General features: G+C 35.8%; 1 protein-coding gene across 1 annotated transcript in view; it reads right to left on the bottom strand.

Moving 5' to 3' along the window:
* LOC124595742 overlaps nucleotides 1-20,338 on the bottom strand; it is a 152,690-nt gene extending 132,352 nt beyond the window's left edge. The window contains exons 1-2 of the mRNA XM_047134618.1: nucleotides 20,221-20,338; nucleotides 12,661-12,753 (exon numbers count right to left, since the gene is read on the bottom strand). Of these exons, the coding sequence (XP_046990574.1) occupies nucleotides 12,661-12,738 (78 nt within the window). The 5' untranslated portion in view covers nucleotides 12,739-12,753; nucleotides 20,221-20,338. The remainder of the gene's footprint in view (nucleotides 1-12,660; nucleotides 12,754-20,220) is intronic.
* Between the last annotated feature and the right edge of the window lie 334 nt (nucleotides 20,339-20,672).

Consider the following 20,672-nt stretch of genomic DNA (forward strand, 5'->3'; position numbering starts at 1 on the left):
ATTAATCATTTATGTGTGTATAGATCTCCCAGTGGTAGTGTGGACACTTTTTACAATAAATTAACACAAGTTCTAGATAAAGTCTCAAGTACAAAGGTCAACATTATTCTGTGTGGGGAAATTAACAACAACACTAATATCATAAATGATTCCAGCAGCACCCTCATAAATATCCTTCAAAGGTTTGGCATGTCCCTATTGGTCAATAGTGCAGCAAGAGTTACTACAATGACTGAATCGGTAATTGACCAATTGGTTACAAATATGGACAAGAAAAAAAATGTGATATAGCTGTAAAAGATCTCGGACTATCAGACCATCTCTGCCAAATACCAACAGTAAAATCAGCCATCGAATCATTCCCTAAACTACAAGCCTACAAATGACATCCATCACAAATCAAAATAAAAGATTTTTCAAAGGAACTACCAAAACAAAGGTGGGATGAAGTGTATAAGGAAACCAATGTGAATATGAAATTCTCTAAATTCTCTACAGTACTTAAATTGAACTTTGAAAAGGAATTTCCAAAAGTATGCATGTCTGTATCAACATCTCACAAAAACAGATGGATAACAGCAGGTATTAGAAGTCCTCCAAACACTTAAATACCTCAGATCCATGGAAAAGAGTCACAATGATCCAGAATTCTTAAATTTCTATCATAGATACAAAAGGATATACAGGAAGGTGCTGATTGCTGCAAAAGTCATTTAATGAAAAAATAATATATAATGCAGACAGTAAAAGCAAAGCAGTCTGGGATGTTATAAAAAAGGAAATGGGGAGAGGCAAAGAAATGCAGACTAACATACTGTTAAGTGAGGAGGATAAGGTAATAAATGATCCACAACACTAAGTAAACTATGTAAATGAGAATTTTTCAAGTATTGCAGAGAAGTTACAGCAAAAATTCCCCATAACAAATATAACACCTGTAAATAATGTTGCACTAAATACAATGATGTTACTTCCAACCAGAGAGAATGAAGTCAATAAAACTGTTCAAAAACTACAAAATAAAAAGTCAGTAGTCTTAGACGAAGTACCAATGTGTGTGCTGAAACAATGCATAGAAGTCATACAAGGCCCCTTAACAAATAATAAATGAATCTTTCACATCAGGGACATTTCCAGAGCAGTTAAAACAGGCAAGAGTTGTGCCTTTGCTTAAGAAAGGTAATGCAGAAGACATGGAAAATTACTGGCCTGTTTCCCTGCTGTCAGCATTCTCAAAAGTAATAGAAGCAATTATGAAAGACAGATTAATGAATTACCTGAATAAATACAATCTTTTAAGCGAATCACAGTTTAGTTTCTGAAGTGGCAAAAATACGGAGTCAGCCATAGTAGAATTCACAAAGGTTGCACTTGATGCTCCTGACAAAGATGAGTGTGTCACACGTATATTTTTGGATCTTTATAAGGCCTTTGATACAGTTGAGCACAAGATTCTATTAAATAAATTAGAAGCATTAGGAGTAATAGAGGTAGCTAATGACTGGTTTCGATCATACCTAGCAGATAGGGTACAAAGAGTAGAGATAACACGTACTTGAAATAGATCCAAACATTTAGTAAAACACTAATCAGAACTAAAATACATTAGTATAGTGGTTCCCCAAGGTAGCATATTAGGACCAATAGTATTCCTGGTATACATCAATGACTTTCCTAGTAGTGTTACTCATGGTGAAAAAATTCTCTTTGCTGATGACAGCAATATTATAGCCACTGAGAAAACAAGAGAACTCCTTGCAGAGAAAGCAAATGAAGCTCTCAAGGAAGTTTACAATTGGTCAATAAACAGTAAAGTGACACTGAACATAAAGAAAACTAATTTCAGTTTGAAGAGGGAAAATGACAATGTTAAATTAAATGTAGATGGCACCTCTATAAACTGTGTAACAAATGAAAAATTTCGAGGAATGAATACTGATTCTCAGTTGAAGTGGTGTGAACACACAAAGTTGCTTGTAAACAGAATGTCATCAGTATGTTATGCCCTTAGAACCCTATCATCACTCAAGAACATCCTGCAGAAGCCTGTTTAGGCAACTAGGGATACTAACTACTGCTTCCCAATATATTTATTCCTTAATGAAATGTCATTAAAAATATATCACTTTTTCAAACCAACAGCTCAATTCATGGAATCAATACTAGAATAAGAATAATCTTCACAGGGATTTAAAGTCACTTAGTCTTGTACAAAAAGGCGTGCATTATTCAAGAACACACATTTTCAATAACTTGCCAGCAGCCATAAAAAGCTTAACAACCAATGAAATTCAGTTTAAGAGAAGCCTAAAGGATTTATTGGTGGCTAACTCCTTCTACTCCATTGATGAATTTCTCACTAAGACCAAATGATTTGTATATAAGTACAATATAACTTCTGCACAGTTTCAGTGCAGTAATGTGTTCATTGAAAATTTGTGTGTGTGTGTGTGTGTGTGTGTGTGTAAGTACAATCTAACTTCTGCACCATTTCAGTGCAGTAATGTGTTCATTGTAAATAAGTATTATAGTAGTTGTATTACATGTTTATTGCCTTATAAATAAATAAAAAACTTTTTTATTTTAAATTCAGTGCATTAGTATTTGTAAAATGACTCTTTCGTATAGTGTTCATTAAAAAATGACGAGCATTCCACTTGGGACCTGTGGAATGGTACATTAGCTTATTTGTTTTAGTTGTAAATATTTGTCATGTATTGTTGTTTTTCTGACATGTTCCACATCCTGGAGGACCTCCTCACTATGGATCAATTGGAATGAAAGTAAATCTAATCTAATCTAATCTAACATGCAGTGTCTTTTAGTTACATACTATTCATATGTACACTCAGTTCTTAGCTATGACATTCTTTTTTGAGGAACAAATGCACAAAATATGAACACAATTTTCAAACTCCAGAAAAGAGCCATAAGAATCATAAACAAATTCTGAAGGTGGCAGGGGTAAAATACAGGGAGCGAAAGGCTATTTACAATTTGTACAGAAACCAGATGGCAGTTATTAGAGTCGACGGACATGAGAGGGAAGCAGTGGTTGGGAAGGGAGTGAGACAGGGTTGTAGCCTCTCCCCAATGTTATTCAATCTGTATATTAAGCAAGCAATAAAGGAAACAAAAGAAAAATTTGGAGTAGGTATTAAAATCCGTGGAGAAGAAATAAAAACTTTGAGGTTTGCCGATGACATTGTAATTCTGTCAGCGGCAGCAAAGGACTTGGAAGAGCAGTTGAACGGAATGGACAGTGTCTTGAAAGGAGGATATAAGATGAACATCAACAAAAGCAAAACGAGGATAATGGAATGTAGTCGAATTAAGTCGGGTGATGCTGAGGGAATTAGATTAGGAAATGAGACACAAAGTAGTAAAGGAGTTTTGCTATTTGGGGAGCAAAATAACTGATGATGGTCGAAGTAGAGAGGATATAAAATGTAGACTGGCAATGGCAAGGAAAGCGTTTCTGAAGAAGAGATATTTGTTAATATCAAGTATAGATTTAAGTGTCAGGAAGTCGTTTCTGAGAGTGTTTGTATGGAGTGTAGCCATGTATGGAAGTGAAACATGGACGATAAATAGTTCGGAAATGAAGAGAATAGAAGCTTTTGAAATGTGATGCTACAGAAGAATGCTGAAGATTAGATGGGTAGATCACGTAAGTAATGAGAAGGTATTGAATAGAATTGGGGAGAATAGGAGTTTGTGGCACAACTTGACTAGAAGAAGGGATCGGTTGGTAGGACATGTTCTGAGGCATCAAGGGATCACCAATTTAGTATTGGAGGGCAGCGTGGAGGGTAAAAATCATAGAGGGAGACCAAGAGATGAATATACTATGCAGATTCAGAAGGATGTAGGCTGCAGTACATACTGGGAGATGAAGCATCTTGCACAGGATAGAGTAGCATGGAGAGCTGCATCAAACCAGCCTCAGGACTGAAGACCACAACAATAACAACAACAACAAAAACAACATGTATTTCTTTCTTTCACTGTTATAATGTGACCTGAGAATTTCATTTATTTCTTTCCAGGCTTGGATTTCGTAAGATTAATCATGATTCTACATTTTCAAACCTTTTCAGCATCTACTCCATTACTGTTAGATGTTAATCTCACATTTCTGTCAATATCAATAATGATTCCTGAAGATAGCGTCCACCAAGTTTTTTATTGGGAGGGGTTCTTGAAATGAGGTACTATTTGATATGAAAAGGTTGGTGTGGTTTAATGTTTTTCTTGCATGGTGACCCAAGTTTACAACACACTTCTTCAGAGAAAACCCTTCGGTATTTTATTAGCGTCTTTGACATTTGTTGCGTTGCAACTGACCTTAACCCTTACACATTTGCAAGTTTCCTCTGGATCTGTTATTTGCAATTCCCAATTTCTTCTGTACTTCATTTTTTGTACATATATTCTTCTTGCTCTTCTCTTGCATGCTATAGATTTTCAGATGTCACCAGTTCTTCCTGCATATCTTAGCAAACTTTGGCCATAATTTGTTACATTCTCCCTTTTGAAACTAGTTACATATTTCCCCCTCAATTGCATAGTCTCATTTTGTTCATATCGAAATCATGTTCCACCCTATCCATCCGCTCAGTTGTGATGAAAAATTTTACACTTGGGTACACTATTACTAATGCTACTACTTCCTACTGTCTTCTGTCTTTTGTAACATCCACCAATACTTGACTTTTTATACAGCTACTTCTACAAACAATTGTCTGGCTTACTCTCAAGTTGATAGCTGGAAGGCTTGGAATACCAGCCTTTTGAATTATTAATGTCTCATATAAGCTCTTGGCAACTGCACGCACATGTGCGCGCGTGCCCACCCACCCACCCGCCCACCCACCCACCCACCCACCCACACACGCACCCACACACACACACACACACACACACACACACACACACACTATGCTAACTGAGTCAAAGAGCCCTACTACTTCCCTACCATAGATATGTTGAGTGATAATTGGGTTAACTATCTCTGGTTCAACAATTTCCTTTTCTTCTAGCAGTTCCTCTTGGTCTTCATTAAGTCCGTTTGTCCTTATAATTTTTATTGATTTAATCTGCCATCCCTCTACAACAATTACAAGACAGGGCTTAACTTGAACTAAGCTATGTTTCTCTTGTTACAATTCCTCTCCCTGTTGTTTTCACATTTTTGACTACACATTTTGTCTTCCCTTGGTGTAAAAAGTCATCTATATCTGTACCCCTTCCATTCTTCCTATCTCCAATTCTCCTCGTTGGTTATCATTGTTTCTTGCTTGGTATCCAATACTATCTCCATTTTCACTAATCCTTCTTCCTCAATTTACACTAATCTTCTGCATGGTCGATCTGCTGATTTGACGATCTGTTCCACATATGTTACAGTAATAATTGCTGTCTTACACCCAGAGTATGACGTCTTTGAATGGACTTTCTGAACAGTGCTTTTGTTCCAGTAGCACTTCCCCACTCTTGCATGGCTGGTTAATATTAGTTTTTATTAAGCCTTCCTGTTGGCTTTGTGACCATCACTTTGCTACGAAGTTATTCTCAAAATTCCTTATACATTATCTTGTCCTTTTGTAGATGCTGTATCTAGTTTGCTGTTTCCTCCTCTACCAATCTGTCAACAAAGCAAATATTTTGCTGAATTTTCTTCATTGGGAACTAGACACATACAAGTGCATTTTTAATTAATATTTTGACGATGACATGTCGTTTAAATGTTGGATGTTTAATGACTTTTTTCACCTTTGCATTGAAGTTTTGTAATAATATGACTGGGTGTAACCAACCTTTGGCATTAAATCTGTGAAATGGATTGCTTTTTATAAATTCCATTTGTGACTACATGCCACAACAGCTTTCATATTAAAGTTCCTGGTAGATTGAAACTGTGTGCTGGACTGAGACTTGAACTCAAGACCTTCGTCTTTTATGGGCAAATGCTCTAGAGCACTTGCCCGCACATGGCAAAGGTGCAGAGTTCATGTCTTAGTTCACGTCTGGAACCTCCATATCATGACCAGCATCACCATTACTATGACTATGACTATTACTACTACTACTACTACTACTACAGTGCTATAGAGCATTTGCCCACAAGCGACAAAGATCTCGAGTTTGAGTCTCAGTCCAGCACACAATTTTAATCTGTTGGAATGTTTCATATCAGTGCAGCAGACATATCAGAGCACACTCTGCTGCAGAGTGCAAATTCAGTCTGGAAACATTCATATTACTTCATTTAGGCCCCTCTTTTTTGGAAAAATTCATGTTCAATGACTATAATATCTTCTTTAGTCTTCCTCTGTACTGTTTCCAGTGAACTTAATCATACATTCACCATCTTTTCTATTGCCACAATTTTGCTCTCATTTTACAGGTGAGATTCTTCTATTTTTGATTTGGCCACTGTCAGTAATTTTTCTATGTTGTTTATGTGTGTTCTGTGTTTTCTTAATTTATCCTGCTACTCATTATTTGCTGTTACTTGTTTTTGATATGTCTCTCAGGCTTTTTTACTATAGCATTCTAGCAACCTATTAATTCTTAATATTTTTTTCTCCTAATCACATCTTAAATCATCCAGCTCTCCCTTGGAAACTGTATTCTGAATTTCTGTTAATTTTTGTAGTAATTGCTACCTTTGCCTCCTTGCTCTATTTCCCTGACTGCTTGTTAACTTCAGCAATCTTAATAATCTTAAAACCTGTGCTGAAAATACACTCACTCACGCAGCATATTGGTTCAGAGCAAATGGTTTCCTGCTAAATGAAAATAAAACTCAGCAGATAATCTTCACTCTTAAGAGACAAGCCACTATCTGATGACCCTATTTCTGTTAAATTCCTAGGAGTTTATTTAGACGAAAAGTTGTCCTGGGACCAACATGTAAACTATATTAGTAGTAAGCTATCTAGAGTAATTTATTTATTAAGACAACTCAGAAATTGTGTGCCTGAAACATACATTAGATCATCTTATTTTGCATTTTTCCAAAGTATAATATCCTATGGCATTATCTTGTGGGGTAACTGTAGTCATATACATGACATCCTATTATTGCAGAAGAAAGCCATTAGGATAATTACAAATTCTTCACATAAGGGTCACTGCAAACCCTTATTTACTAAACAAAAAATTATGACAGTAATAAACCTCTATAAATACAATGTCTTAATCTTTACGAAGAAGAACCTACAAGATGTGAAACATAGAGAAAATGTACATTGTTACAACACAAGAAGCATCAAACACATATACACGCCTTACCACAGATTCTCAAAATCAATAAATAGCTATGAAGTCACAGGGCACAAACTATTTAATAAGCTGCCACTTGCTATACAAGATCTTCCTGAACATACATTCAAAAAAAGACTGCATGAATGGTTTATTGCCCACCCATTCTATGATATCAATGAATTCTTCAACTGTAAAATGCAGTAATCCAACAGATGACCCACTGTACATTTATTGTATTATAAGCAAAAATATTTCAGTAGTCAATACCTTATCACACTGTATTATAAATTGTATCTTCATTTGACGTTGTCAATTGCTGTAATGGCCTAAAGACAATAAAATCTTTATTATTATTATTATTATTATTATTAGCCACATTATCTACTTCTACATCTACATACTACATTACTCTGCAAACCACCATGAAGTACATGGCAGTTGGTACGTCTCATTGTACCAGTGAACAGGGTTATTACCATTCCAGTCACATATGAAATGCAGGAAGTATGATTGTTCAAATGCCCTTTGTGTGTACTGTAATTATTCTAATCTTATCCTCACAATCCCTATGTGAACGACACATAGGGGGTTGTAGTATATTCCTAGAATCATCATCCAAAGCTCATTCTTGAAACTTGGTTAGTAGACTTTCTCAAGATCTATCTTGAAAAGTCGAGTAGACTTTCTCAAGATCTTCAAGAGTCTGCCAGTTTATTTAACTCAGTATCTCTGTGACACTTTCCTATGGATCAAACAAACCTATGACCATTTGTGCTGCCCTTCTCTGTATACATTCAATATCCCCTGTTAGTCCTATTTGGTATGGGTCCCACACTCTTATGCATATTCCAGAATTGGTCGCACAAGTTTCCTTTGTAGACTGATTATGCTTCTCACTATTCTACCAATAAATCAAAGTCTACACGATATGACTGTCCTTTTCACAATAAGTGTAAATGTGGTACTGAGTCAATTGTTTTTCAGAAATAAGGAAATACTGCGTCTACCTGACTGCCTTGATCCAAAGCTTTCAGTATGTCATGTGAGAAAAGTGTGAGTTGGGTTTCACATGGTTGATGTTTTCGGAATCCACACTGGTTGACATGGAGGAGGTCATTTTGTTTGAGATATCTCGCTAAGTTTGAGATCAGAATGTGTTCCTAGATTCTACACAAATTGATGTCAAGGATATTGGATGGTAGTTTTGTGGATCACATCTACTAGCCTTCTTGTAGACTGGCATGATATATACTCTCTTCCAGGAAATGGGCATGGCTTTTTGTTAGAGGGATCTGCAAACTAGATTATGGCTAGAAGAGAGGCTATCTCAGCCATAAATCTGGGATAGAATCTGATAGGGATTCCATCGGGCCCTGGAGCTTTGTTCAATTTTATCATTTCTATATCTACTGACATTCCTTTTGTTAGCATATTCTCTTCCTTTACTTCGACTCCTTCCTGCCATATATGCCGAAATGATATACTGAAATCTTCTACTGTAAGAGAGAAGTGCCCCAGTTTAATCCTCATACCGCTGAAATGATGAACGAAATAAGTATTAGTGTCAGTGGTATTGAGAAACAGCTGAAATTGTTAAAACTGAACAAAGCTCCAGCTCTCATTGGAATCCCCATAAGATTCTATACTGAATTGGTGGCTGTTAGTCCCTCTTCTAACTAAAATCTGTTGTGGCTGTTTCACCATCTGCAAAAAAGGGTAGTAGAAGTGATCCACAAAACTACCATCAAATATCTTTGACATTTATTTGCTGTAGAATCTTAGAACATATTCTGAGCTTAAACCAAGTGAGCTATCTCGAACAGAATGACCTCCTCCATGTCAACCAGCATGAATTCCGAAAACATCAATCATGTGAAACTCAACTCACACTTTTCTCACATGACATACTGAAAGCTTTTGATCAAGGCAGACAGGTAGATGCAGTATTTCTTGATTTCCGAAAAGCATTTGACTCAGTACCACTCCTACATCAATCATGTGAAACTCAACTCACACTTTTCTCACATGACATACTGAAAGCTTTTGATCAAGGCACACAGGTAGATGCAGTATTTCTTGATTTCCGAAAAGCATTTCACTCAGTACCACTCCTACACTTATCGTCCAAAGGATGATCATATGAAGTATCAAGTGAAATTTGTGACTGGACTTTTTGTTAGGGAGGATTCAGCATGTCATCTTGGATGGAGAGTCATCATCAGGTGTAGAAGTAGCTTCGCGTGTGCCCCAAGTACGTGTGTTGGGATCTTTGCTGTTCATATTGTATATTAATGACCTTTCAGACAATATTAATAGTAGCCTCAGGCATTTTGCAGATGATGCAGTTATCTGTAGTGAGATACTGTGTGACTATAATATCAATAAGTTACTGTTTGAATCAGCAAACTCATGCAAACACCTGAGTGTAACACTTTGTAGGGATATGAAATGGAATTATCACATACGTTCAGTCATGGGTAAGGCAGGTGATAGACTTTGGTTTATTGGCAGAATACTGGGAAGTGTAATCAGTCTACAAAGGAGGCTGCTTATAAATCATTTGTGTGACCAGTTCTGGAATACTGCTCAAGCATGTAGGGCCTATACCAAATAGAACTAACAGGCAATACTGAATGTATACAGAGAGGAGCAGCACAAATGGTCATAAGTTTGTTTGATCCATAGGAAAGTTTCACAGAGATACTGAAGAAACTGAACAGCAGACTCTTGAAGATAGATGTAAAGTATCTTAAGAAAAGCTATTAACAATGTTTCAAGAATTGGCTTTAAATGATGACTCTAGGAATATACTACAACCCCCTATTTATTGTTCACATATTGATCATGAGGATAAGATTAGAATAAATACAATTCGCACAGAGGCATTCAAACAATCATTCTTCCCACACTCCATACATGAATGGAATGGGAAGAAATCCTAATAACTAGACAATGGGACATATCCCCTGCCATGCACTCCACAGTGGTTTGGAGTATAGATGTGGATGTAGATGACTTGTACTTGCGAGCAAACATCTACCACCACCAAGTGAAAAGGAACACTATGCTCAAAATATTGGTACATTGGGCTCATACCCTCTTGGAAATGGAGAGTCTCACCCAAGAACTAGAATATCTGCATATAGTTTTCTGTAGGAACAGCTATACAGAATGGCAGATTCTGCAAGTTCTTTACGCCACACTAACAGTAAAAATGGCAGAAATGAAAGAGGAACCTGAGAATAATGTAGCTTTTGTGTTTGCCCAATACATGGATGTATGGAGGTCAACTGATTCTCAGGAAACACCACTGGCTACAGACACTATTTGCTGATAGTGTCAAGGACTTTCTTGTACTATCTAAGTCTGGTGTCTGGGGTTTTGTCAAAGACTGCCCCCATGAACACCAACAGTATCTCTTATTATTGCAACCAAACTAATTGGTGGTAGAAGTGCCATGTCTATTGGAATTGGACAAAACGGATTATGATCACAGTACGGTTTTGACACATATGTTAAAATATTGGTACTGTGTCATTAATGACTACATCAAAATGCAACTGAGAGACCAGCTAATGAACAGTGACCATGAATACAACCTTAGTAAGGCATGGAGACAGAAATTTATTTGATTAAGAAGAAAAAGGAGACACCTTACCACTAGAAGTGGAACAGGCAGAGCACCAGAGGATAGAATAATGTAGCTTTTGTGTTTGCCCAATACATGGATGTATGGAGGTCAACTGATTCTCAGGAAACACCACTGGCTACAGACACTATTTGCTGATAGTGTCAAGGACTTTCTTGTACTATCTAAGTCTGGTGTCTGGGGTTTTGTCAAAGACTGCCCCCATGAACACCAACAGTATCTCTTATTATTGCAACCAAACTAATTGGTGGTAGAAGTGCCATGTCTATTGGAATTGGACAAAACGGATTATGATCACAGTACGGTTTTGACACATATGTTAAAATATTGGTACTGTGTCATTAATGACTACATCAAAATGCAACTGAGAGACCAGCTAATGAACAGTGACCATGAATACAACCTTAGTAAGGCATGGAGACAGAAATTTATTTGATTAAGAAGAAAAAGGAGACACCTTACCACTAGAAGTGGAACAGGCAGAGCACCAGAGGATACATTTCCAGGGCTCGTCTCTGAGCACAAATGTGAGCCAGAGTAGAGAATCGTAGGGATGAGGGAAGAGAGATATATCATGCACCCATCCCTAGACAGTCTATTCATCAGCACACTTAGTGTTGGCAACATAGTCTTTTGCTCAATTAATCTCTAGCCATCAGTAAAACCAATCCATCCTTTTTAACCTTCACCAACATATCTATAGGAAGAGTTTCACTTGTACCTTTATGTGTCCCTCAACAAAACAACTCATTTCACCTCCTCAAGGTAAGCATTGGCCATCAATTCTGTCTCATAATTTATTAATACCATCATTATCCATATCCATGTCCACATCCTCAAGAAAACTCATATCAGAAGGAAGATTGTTTCCACTGCCAGGGACTTGCTACAAAGTATTTATAAGTAAAAAAGACCTGAACCCCTATGGAACCCATTAACAACACGATCATTGTAAACAGAATGTTTACAGACTGAGCTATATATCTTTTGAACAATTTCATGAAGTAGGCTAAGAATATAGGTGCAAGAAGAAGTAACATTATCTAGCCAGAGAATGAACCTGCATGAAAAAATTTTACAAGTGGGTATGAAATTTATAAATAAAAGTAGGAAGTGGAAACATAACATACATCAAAAATACTGAAGCAGATCTAGAAAAAGACCTCACCAGTAAATGCTATTATAGTGTAGAAGATTTTAAGAGTGATAACTATATATTAGGCTACTTCATCTGTAAGTAGGACCTACCTGAATGTGTAATTATATCTCATGTTTAGTTATGTACGTATACAGGTGATTAATTTTATCTTGCTGAGTGGTGATTAATTTCATCTATCTACAGATGTAACACCTAGTACACCACAACTTTAGATTAACTTCGTCCTGTATGTATATTACAACTGACAAGTCAGCTACAATGCATACTGTATCAGAACACAGATTGATCTGAGAGTGAACACTTGCTTTTGTCCTATATGAACAAGTCATAATAAGAGAACAAAATAACACACACAAATGTCCCAATGCCTATATGAAATTCAATATTCAAATAGCCACATATTTCGCTAATATTTCTGCAAAATTCCATGGCCTTTTACTACCTATCTAAGAATTAGTCATTCTCAGGACAGTATTTATCATAGCTAGGATGTGGATCACATTAGAGTTACTATTTCATTATTGATTCTGACAACTTCTAAGAAAGTAATGTATTATAATAATAATAATAGTTAACTCACCAATTCAACAATAGCTATTAGCATTGTGCTCTGACGAAGCGTGAACACCGAGCAGCAGTTGCGCATTGGGACAACCATCTTCAGTTATGTTTTCTGGAACATAGCACCATTATAAACTGCAAAAACTATCCTAACAGCTCTTCATACATATTCACTGCATACAGTTTAGTATTCTAACAAACTTTTATTGCAAACTTATTCAAATTTAAGTGATTCAAAGAGATAACACAGCATTAGACCAAATTTTCAGTGGGAGGATTCTTTTGGTTTACATAGTAAATCAGTAGACACGTATATCAATTTATAACCAATTGTAAAATCATTTTGGCTCTTAATTTATGTCATGAGACAAATAATGAATTCCACCCCAGTTTTCCACTACAACATTCTGCAAGAAGTACAAACAATTGTGAGTGTGCACAATGCTATGCCAAGATGATCCCAAATGACTGTTGAAGTATCATACCAGTGAGGGGGGTAGGGTGAACAATGATTACGTGCATCAGCGGTTGTGGAGCAGTGCACATTTTATTGCCTTTCTGCACCAAGATGAGTTCCATGTGAAGCAAAGAAACTGCTCAACAACCTTGATGCAAGGCTTGTGAATTGGACTGACCCAAAAAGAACATCTGGCCAGCCTAATTTTCTCATACTAGACTGCACCAACTGTCTTCAAGTATGAAGCACTAGTAGACATATACAAACCTGGGGTCCAATGAATATTCAATAAAAATTGCTCCCTCGTATCTAGTGCCTGGTGCAATTTAAAATGTTGAATGCTTGAAGGAAAATACCTTCCAATTCTTTTACTAGGTGGAATAATAATTCAAACTGAGACACAAAAACTTTTTAATCTTCCAAATTTGAAGTAATCACCATAATTCTAAGTATTCGAAAGTCGAAAATACAGTGTCACTAGTTGAAATGCCCTACCTCCAGGAACTTAGTGGTAGTTGCAACTGTTGTTTAGGTGCGGCAAAGCTGGACAAAAAGCAGAATACTGAAAAATCACATGCAGATAAGGAGCACTGAATAGGGTTCCTTGTAGGCATTTTACTTCTTATGTGTAATATACAAAACCGAATTCATTTAAAATAGGGTCATTCCCTGTCAAATCAACACACTTTAAATAAAAATTTGACCTCACCTCCTTAGATTTTGCTGAAAGTAGGTATACTTTATATGCTGAAACTAAGAAAAATACTAACCTTCAATTTTTTACCTCAAGCCATTCCTGAAATATGGGCATGTAAACTTTTCAAAAACTGGCCAAAAATGTGTGAACAGACTTTTTTTAAATTGCTCTAGAAGCCGCCCTAATTGAGCTAGAGAGCTGGGAAAGGTGTCATTTTTCATGCTCTTTCCAGGGAGACACAACAAAACATAGCTTCTAATTAATAACCTTTTTCAAAATACTGATTAATATTTTGATTTAATTTTTTTACAAAAGTACATAATTGAAAATTTTCAAAATATTTCCATAACTACTTCATACTATTGTAAATCACATGGCAAAATATAAATGTGGGATGATGATGGGTTCATTATTCAAAAAAATTATTCCGGACTCATGCTTTTCACTAACAGCCATAGTTTGACCAAATTGACCTTCAACAAACAGGAATTTCAATAAAATATACTGAAAGGTAAGTAAAAAAGTACTAGAAATATCAAAATATCACCTTTGTGAAACAAAGCTAAACAACATTTTCTATAACTGATTGCTTATTTTTTTAGTTTCTTACAGTTTAAACTAGTAGTCTATTAACGAGCAAAACGAAATGTTGAGTGTGGGACCTATACCTTAGATTTAAATAAGGTGTGAAAAATATGTAAGTAGACTATTGCTGTAACACTTCTGGTCCAAAAATGCACATTTCATTAGCACAGACTTTAGCCACTGTATGAAGGCTGAGCGTGCTTGTGTTCCTGTCTATGTATGCAGCAGGCTGTGAAGAAGTTGAAACAAGCACAATGCTTAATGTCTTTACAATCATTCAGAGACTGGAGCCATTGTTGAGAGCGTATAAGATTGTTACTTTCTAAGGCTTAGTGTGCCTACAGCATTATTGTGCACTGTGGCTTTAGTGCAAATCAATTGTTACCTCTGTGCTGACCAGTTTGTATCAAGTATATTCAATAGTTCATTTACAAGTAAATCTATAAATTGTAGGAGAGTTTATAAGTGGTTTTTGTATAAATATGGAACCAAGTAAAAAGTGCAGTGCTGTAAGAGTGCAGTGTTGTAATCCATTGAAGAAGTCAAACATTTTAATTGAGACAGAAAAAAAAAACTGAAGAATGTCACAGCATGGATGCCTAAATTATTTCTGCAAACACCATTGAAAAATACACCAGAGGCCATCAATGATAAAAGTGTTGAAGAAGATTCTTCTGGATCAGAGATAATCATCCCAGACCAAGACCCTCACTTCACTGGTTGTTCAAAAACTTAACACATCACTTCAAGAAATAGGTGAGTCCCCAATTGATAAGAAAAAAAGTAACATATAGGCGTTACGCCAAATCAAAAATGAAAAAAAAAAAAAAAAAAAAAAATCTCCTCCTCAGTGACACGTAAAATTTTTGTTGCTGCTGAAACTTCTCCGTCAGATACTGATGAATCTGTTCTTCAAAATCTCAAAACAAACTATAATAATTCTATAAGTACAGCAAAAAAACTAATAAAGTTTTGATTTGAGAGCAGTTTCCCAATAAATTGTCTTGGAACTTCACAGATTACATTTTAATAAAGTTTACCTGAAAAGTGGAGTGTCAGGAAAATAATGAGGTAATTTAATGCTCCTAATTACGTTGTTCAGCAGTCCAAAAAAATTTTGAAAGAGAGAGGATTCATGGAAGGTCCAAACCCAAAACCAGAGAAGTGTTTACCAACAGAAACTGTCAAAACTGTACATTCATTTTATGAAAATGATGAAGTTAGAGAGGTATTAAAGATTGTGTGACAATTACAGAAACAAGTGAAGTAAAACAAAAATATCAAAAAGAATTATTTTGTGTGACCTTAAAGAAGCTTACAAACCTTTTTAAAGATAAGTTTCCTAACATAAAAATAGGTTTCTCTAAATTTGCGGAGTTGAGACCGAAAGATTGTGTATTTGCTGGCTTACCAAAATATAAAATTAATGATAGAAAATGCCAAACTAAATACAGTATCAAACACCAGCTTAAACAATTGTAAGCAGTGCATTGCAAAAATGCTTTGCAACCCATCATCAGTTGATTGCAACATGGGAAACTGTGAATATTGCCCAGGAGAAACTGTCATACTTAAAATTTTACAAGACTCTTTTGATGAAAACTTAATTGAATGAGTTCAGTTCTGACAGTGGCTGTCAGTTGACCGCTGTAATCTGGAAATTGTTCAAAAAACTTCTGAAGAGTGTTAGTTGTGGATGTTCTCACAAAAGTAAATCCATTTACTCTGATAGGGAGAAAATACATTCTTAATGAAAGAGATGTAAACCAAACCCAGTTTGCTTTATTAAAATGTAATCTGTGAAGTTCCAAGACAATTTATTGGGAAACTGCGTTCAACTCAAAACTTAATTTTTTCTCAGGTTAGTGTTAATGTATATTTTATGGAAAGTTGTTTCAAAATTACTGTTAGTACCTATTGTGTTAAATTTAGCTAAAAAACAAGCATTTTGTATTTAATTTTTTAAATAGTTTCATTCCAAACATCATGGACCAGAAGTATTATGTAAATGCTTGTAATTTTTCATACTTTATTTCAGTTTGTAGTTAAATGCTCAAACTTTTTTGTTTTATCAGTTAATATACTGTTATTTAAGTTTTATGAAATTAAAATAAACAACCAATTATAAAATATGCTGATTAGTTTTGTGTTAATAGGGTGATGTTTTGATATTTCTAATACTTTTTTTTTACTTACCTTTCAGTATATTTTAATGACATTCCTGTTTGTTAACAGCCAGTTTGGCCAAACTACGGCTGTTAGTGAAAAACAAGAGCCCAGAATAATTTTTTTTAACAATGGATTCATCATCATCATTCCACATTTATATTTTGCCATGTGATTTACAACAGTATGAAGTAGTTGTGGAAATATTTTGAAAATTTTCAATTATGTACTTTTTGTAAAAAAAAATTAAATCAAAATATTAATTAGTATTTTGAAAAAGGTTATTAATTAGAAGCTATGTTTTGTTGTGTATCCCTGGAAAGAGCATCCAAAATGCTGCAAAATGACTCATTTCCCAGCTCTCTAACTCAATTAGGGAAAGCCCTAGGCCAATTTAAAAAACATCCATTCACACGTTTTTGGCTAGTTTTTGAAAAGTTTACATATTCATATTTCAGGAATGGTTTGAGATAAAAAATTGAAATTTGGAATTTTTCTTAGTCTCAGCACCCACTATAAGTATACTAAATTTTAGCAAAATCTAAAATGGTGAGGTAAAATAGGTGTGTTGATTTGACATGGAATGACCCAATACCGCCTTGAAAGACAACATTCTCTGGTTTAAAAGGTCTGACATACCATCACTGAGTCCACATCGAAAATAACAGAAGGAGAGAAAGAAAGCTACAAACATGGAGGCATTCACGGAAGCGACACACACAGAGCTGTCCCAGGATATTATACCTCCACATAATGTTGTAGGCCTTTTAAAGGTCAAAGAAAATACAGGCATTAGGTTATGCCTGTTGTATATGTGCCTCCAGAATGACCTGAGAGACAATGGTGGGATGAAATGTTCTTAATTTACACTGTAAATGGTGAAGGACATGCCTGGATTCCACAAACCACACAGTGCAACAGTTCCAAGATCTTTCCCACTCAGTTAGCAGTCCTAATGTCAACATTACGATAGTGACATTTCTGTAATGACCTGCCATTTTACCATACAAATGACTGTGTACTATTTGAATTCCTTGATGAATTTCTTGATGAAAGGCAACCTCTTACATCTACACTCAATGGATCGTAAATCAACAATTCAGAATATTTTTCGTACTCCCTGCAACACAAGCATATCTTCCATCCACTGACATTTCCAAAATGTATTATCTACACAACAACAACACTGAAGAGCCAGGTTTATGCTGAAAAATCACTCTGCTTAACAATTACTTTTAGTCATACAAAATTCTGTCAGGTAAGTGGAAGTGCTATTCCTTTTAAGTTACCTACTAGTCTGTAATTGTCAGACTACTCCAAATTTTACATTCATGCTAAACAGCAAGGAGACTAAAAGCAGTTACTTGATGAGAATTTTAACCTCGATCATGCTTGAGGGTCCCTTACCACATATGGGCAGTGGTGGTATTTTGCAAGTAACACAGCGACTGCAACAGAGATTGCTCACAAGCATTCACTCACTGGGCTTGACCTGTAACCTACCAACACGAATTATCTCAGAACACTGCTATACCTACAAAGATAAAAATGATTTCTTCTTGAAAGCTTGTATCTCTACATTTAGGTATATAATAGAAATTCTTGCTTCAGTCACCAATGACTGCTGTTTATTTACTTCACAAGATGGAGGAGGTTTATTAAAAGAAGATCCTATCCACAAGTTTAATAAATTTAGTTTGCAAAAAATGAGGACGGTTTTACTAGGATGATTCAATAAAGACTTTACAAACAGCACATTACTACGTTGCATTTTAGATTTCACATCCATGTATTTGAAGAAGTGACGGAACACATGCCCATAAAACTTCATCATTCTCTTGCATACATTGTCTGTGATCTTCTCCACCTCATTGTTTGGATCTTCATTTTTCCTCTTTTATATGTACCCATACGTAACACTGTTTCTTTTTGTGGTCTGAGTGTTTCCTTAAAAATTTTCTTTCCTTCTCCTCTGTTTCTTCCATTTCTCCTTTCTTACTCACTATGCTGCTTCTGACTTAACAACCATGGTGTACAGCCTAATCTTTGGATTGTAGGAACAGATGTAATGGCTGGGAAGCACACAGAGAAATGGTTTAATATGTACTGAGACATCAGAAGAAATAAGCATACAGCTAATGGAAGAAAAGAGACTGTTCTGTAAGAGTATTATCTTAGTAGGTACACCAATGCTGAATGAAGAGGCATCTTTAAAACCGTCTCGACAGCCTGCAATGAAGGAAACAGTATCACCCTTTGTGGAACATAGAAAGCATATGATGAGCGGTTAGAGACACCAGTATGCTAAAAGAATTATATGTTGAATTGAATTGAATTTTATTTGATCCTGTAAGATCACATTGTGTACAGTAAATGTACGTGTAATATAGGACATGTCAAAGAATTAACATTCATTCTCACTTATGTAAAAACGTTACCAGCAGAAGTCTAGGAGAATGCAACAGATAAGGTATGTAAAATGCTGCTGAGGGTGAAACTAGTCACATGTTGTTAAATCAAGTGAACAGACCACATAATCATTTGAATGACTTCAACTTCAAAACAGTGTTTACAAGTGACAGAAGATAATATGAATATGTAATCTGGTAAACTGTATAGGTTCTGAGACAAATATATAATGATATTTGCCATTTTTTAAGTATTTATATTTAATGGCTATTACTTTCTCATTTAATGTTCAATTTTGCACTACAACTGCCTTTCTCTTCCACTATTGTCGGCCCACATTGTCACTCTTAACAGTGTAGACTCTACACTGACACATGACAAATAATTGTGAGAATGTTAATAAATAGCATGAAAAATTTGGCAGCATAATACACTTGGATATAGAATACAAATGATATTAAGTGACCCTAAATTCTACCTAATATAATTGGTTGCCGTGATTCTGGCAAATAATTCTGAACATTATGACTATGTCTACAACCCATAAGAAACAGGCGATGAAGCAGTCGTGTACAAATTTTTATTATGAAGGCATTATTGATTCTGGCGAAATAGAATATCAGAACTTATGGGAGGTGTAGGATGGGAGGTAATGGATGCTCATACTAGATGATGAAACAGTATGATTAATCCCAGTCCATGTCGTCAGTGCTGTTTCACCATTTTCTTTTACTAAAGACAATAGATTCTCCTGATATGACGATGCCTATACAACACAACAGTTGTCTACAGGCAAATAAATATGAAAATAAAAATATGAAAATGAGGAGACATACTTCGGTATCCTGACATACGTCCAAATATAAACTCATATACATTCTATGGAAAACTGTGCTCTTTACTTAAGTTGTTCGAGGAGTTCTCATCATCTATCTACAATGTTATTAAGTTAAACACAACTGTGCAAAGACATTTGCCGTACATGGTGAGCAATAACATTCTTTTCCTCTCATTTTTACTGCTTGTAACGTAATTATACTCCACAGAGTTGCACATTGAAGAATAGCGCAAATGCTTTTGAAAACAAGACTGTTTTCTTTCATTCCTCCACCTTCCGTTTGGCTCTATAATCAATGATGACCGAAAAGAGTACCGGTAGTACGGAGTTTAGGAATGCATTTTAATGATATCTCGAATGTCAGGGAAACATGTCGTTTGGATTGAAGGCAACTAAACTGTTCGCAACAATGCGCTCGCGGTTTTACCTTGAGCTCTGTCAGTTTAATTTGTGCTGCCTCGCTTCCACACCTCACTCCCCCGCCATGTGCGCTGTCAGTTGCGTTCTGCTTGTGAATAGTCTCCTCCGTAATCAATAAGCGAGCTTCTCTGTGACGTCACGCGCAAACTGCACTTCAGCTGTTTGTTGCACAGTAGCGGCGCAACAACGGTTACTCGCTGCACTGTTCTCTCGCAACAGGCGTCGTTGCACGTTTGTTATCTACATATTCAAAACCCTTATGCTACATTCGATAATGCAGTGTAACAAGAAAATGCAAAATTGCATACATCTATATGGTATACATCGTAAATAATTATTCATATCTCATTCTCATGTGAAGGGTGAAATATGCACTGCGCAGAGATATATGCCAACGTGAAGTTCATATGGCTATTCATCTCAATGCTGCACAACACTTCCGTGACGTTTTAGTGACTA

The sequence above is a fragment of the Schistocerca americana genome, chromosome 2, assembly GCF_021461395.2.
Source record: "Schistocerca americana isolate TAMUIC-IGC-003095 chromosome 2, iqSchAmer2.1, whole genome shotgun sequence".
Taxonomy (NCBI): domain Eukaryota; kingdom Metazoa; phylum Arthropoda; class Insecta; order Orthoptera; family Acrididae; genus Schistocerca; species Schistocerca americana.